The sequence below is a fragment of the Dermacentor variabilis genome, chromosome 11, assembly GCF_050947875.1.
Source record: "Dermacentor variabilis isolate Ectoservices chromosome 11, ASM5094787v1, whole genome shotgun sequence".
Lineage (NCBI taxonomy): Eukaryota > Metazoa > Arthropoda > Arachnida > Ixodida > Ixodidae > Dermacentor > Dermacentor variabilis.
In genome coordinates this window covers 55,027,119-55,030,099 of record NC_134578.1, presented here as the reverse complement: position 1 = coordinate 55,030,099, position 2,981 = coordinate 55,027,119, and the positions used below count along the sequence as shown (strand labels likewise).

General features: G+C 54.8%; 1 protein-coding gene across 1 annotated transcript; it reads right to left on the bottom strand.

Annotated features, from left to right (window-relative positions):
• Positions 1–461: 461 nt before the first annotated feature.
• LOC142563279 (solute carrier family 22 member 7-like) lies at positions 462–2,312 on the bottom strand. The gene has a single exon (XM_075673833.1). It carries the CDS (start codon positions 2,310–2,312, stop codon positions 462–464), a length of 1,851 nt encoding a protein of 616 aa, XP_075529948.1.
• Positions 2,313–2,981: the final 669 nt, after the last annotated feature.

Sequence of the window (2,981 nt, the reverse complement as noted above, 5' to 3'; positions counted from 1 at the left end):
GACGAAAGCGCGAGCACTGGCACGAGCGCTCCGATTTCCGGCACCTCACAGTGCGACAAAAAAACATACGAGATCTAAGGCTTTCACCTTAAAACCAGTAGAAGAAGGAATATGGTGGTATCTGCACGTGTTTTCACGCCTTTTCGATCTTAAGAACATCATGAGACGGGAGGAAGCTGTGTGTGTGTGCGTGTGCGTGCGTGTGCGTGTGTGTGTCCGGTTAGGTGGAGTACTCGACAAAGAGCCAAGCCAGATTTGACCAGGCCAGAAAACGAGCACAATGCGTACCAAAATATGCCGCGGCTTGAAAACAGACAAATACTTGGAACAACTGAGACTTTTTTTATCTTTTTGCTTTGTCGGCCCAGTGTAAGGGAACGTTTATAAAGCCGAGTTCTCCGTAATACGCACATAAGATTAAACTATCAAAAGTCGCGAGCACGATACCGTGCACAGTACATCTACACTGAGCTTCCGCTGCCACATTCCGGCGCCCGCTCGCTCTGAGGTCGGTGGGGCGTCGAAGAACGGCCAGGACTGTTGGCACTCCCGCTCTTTCGACTCTTCCTGATGGACCTGGTGCTCTCCAGGCTCGAGGTCATGGACCTTTTGCGTAGGCACCGTGGCTCGAGCGTACGCTTCATGTGGTCCATGGACACTCTGATGGAGTCCGAAGGGCGCCTGGCCACGGTTCTGGCTTCCTCGACCACCGTCGCCCGTGGAAGGGCGCGGATGACGAGCAGGGAGGCGAAGAGGAACAGTCCCGCGAAGGCGAACACCACGTCCTCGCGTCCGGCCGGCTTCAGGACAAGGATCACTGCCGCGAACATGGCCGAAACACGTCCACTGGCGAGCCCCCAGCAGGCAACGCCGGCCCGCACGGCCGATGGGAAGAGCTCCAGGACGTACGTAAAACAGTGGACGATAAGTACGTTCGTGATGCCCTTGGACATCACGAGTAAGATCTTGGCGATAATACCGAAATCACTGCCAGCGGCGATACTGATTGCGCATTGTATGAGGCCCGTCAGCAGGAAGCAAGCGGTAAGTACTCTGACCAGGGCAACGCCGGTGATCAGGAAGTGCATCGCCAAGTACGTCGCCAGTGTGACGACAACCGTGAGGCTCGGTATCCAAGATTCGTTATATTGGGCCGTTGAGAAGGCGTCGATGAAAAAGGCAAACGATATGGAGAAGCAGACAACGAACATGGCCAAGGCTCGACGTCGGAGGGAGTGACAGTCGAGGAGGCCTTCTCGGTCTGCACTTTCGCGACCCACTTGGTTTTCGATCTGTTCCCTGAGCTTCTCCACGAGACAGGCCGTGACCGAAATCGGGACGTTGTTGGTCTTGGCCCCCTGCATCATGACTGCTTCTGCCGCTTCCAGTCTTCCTTTCGCCACGAGCCAACGGGGTGACTCTCGTGCGGTAAACAAAGCAGGGAGCAGGAGAGCCGTTGGGGCGAGGTAGATAATTTGCTTCAGACGCCAGTTAACGACCATGGATTTTATGATTACGGTCCAAACTTCGCACAACGCCAGGCCCATGACGGCCAGGAAAAGGAGTTGCTGCGGCCTGTGCGCGTGCGTCATCACCTCGAATGGTATCAGATTGGCGAAAACGGTATGCACTGAGACACTTGCCACGGTAAGGAAGCGCGCCACAGCGTACTGCTCGTAGCCTCTCGCCAGGAAGGTGCATACCGTGCCGGTCGCCACCACGACAGCGGAACCCACGAGCATGGCTCTCCTGCCGATGTAGTCCACAAATGCTCCGACCAGGATAAGCGAAATGACAGCACCGGTATTCTGCAAGGTGAAAATGGCGGCCGGCAGGAAACGTCGCTGGCACACCATGTTCCAGTAGCTCACCACGCTGGTCTTGGCCGTCCGAACGTCGTAGTCCCATTCTTCACAGGGCGCGTCGCGTGTGTCGTTGGTCTCTTGGAGCTCACGTTCGCTGAGGAAGCATCTGTTGTACCACCAGCCGGCCACGGCAGGTCCAGCGGGTGGCTTGCAGCGTTCGTAGACGCGGCAGCGGCTGAAGCGTCCGTCGGCCTCTCTCGGTATGGCAACATTCTTCCAATCGGCTGCAGAGATGTTGAACCCGGCGAGCGGCTTGCACCAATGGTCGACGTCGCCGGTGACGAGGGACACCACGACGGTTTGGCAATTAACCGAGAATGCTCCCAGAAGAATCAGGAGGAGCATCCTCTTCTGGAAGGGCCCGTAACCGAAGCCTTCTTCGCAGTCAAACGACTCGCTCGTTCGGAGATCGACGCCGGCCAGTCGCTGTGGTAGAAAGAGGTCCATCGCCTGGTTGTGAGATGCTGCTCTTTAGATTGAGGACACTTGTACGAACTGCATCAGAAGATGAATCCAAGTGAGAGCTATCTGTGCCGACCGGCAGGACAGGAAGGCGTCTTCTTCTTCTTCTTCTACTTCTTCTGCTTCAGCGCACGCTTTCAATTTCGTCTCGCGGGGGCGGAAGCATGAGAATGGAGGGGGTGCTCTTTTTTTATTACTTTTTATTCACGATTTATAGACAATACCTTTTTCGCCACATCACTAGACGACACGAACGAAAACAGCGGAGTGCATGGAGAGTAACTGTTGCCGTTAGTCCTCCCGTTGCTCTCTTTTGGGCCAGGGACCAAACATCTACTCTCCGAAATTTTCAAGCGGCGTGCACACTACTGAAATTATTCCTTTGAGGGACGAAAGCGCCCTTTTCAGGACTAACTGTCCAGTTACCTCCGTTCTCGCCGGCATTTTTCTTGATGTGCAGACGCAAGCATTGAGTAATACCACAATCTCGTGCTCAAAGTGTTCGTACGTACGTTATAACGACGACGCCTTTCGCTGTAAGAGGCGCGCCCATCGACCGGGTTTCCAGTGTCCCTGCTGTTTTCTTTACAAGAGAACGAGGGAAGACGACCGAAATTTTCGAAATGCAATTGGTATAGGGGAAGATGAAGAACG

What these genes read in the sequence shown, in the direction of transcription:
- LOC142563279 (XM_075673833.1), bottom strand. Translation starts at nt 2,312, where the DNA reads ATGGACCTCTTTCTACCACAGCGACTGGCCGGCGTCGATCTCCGAACG.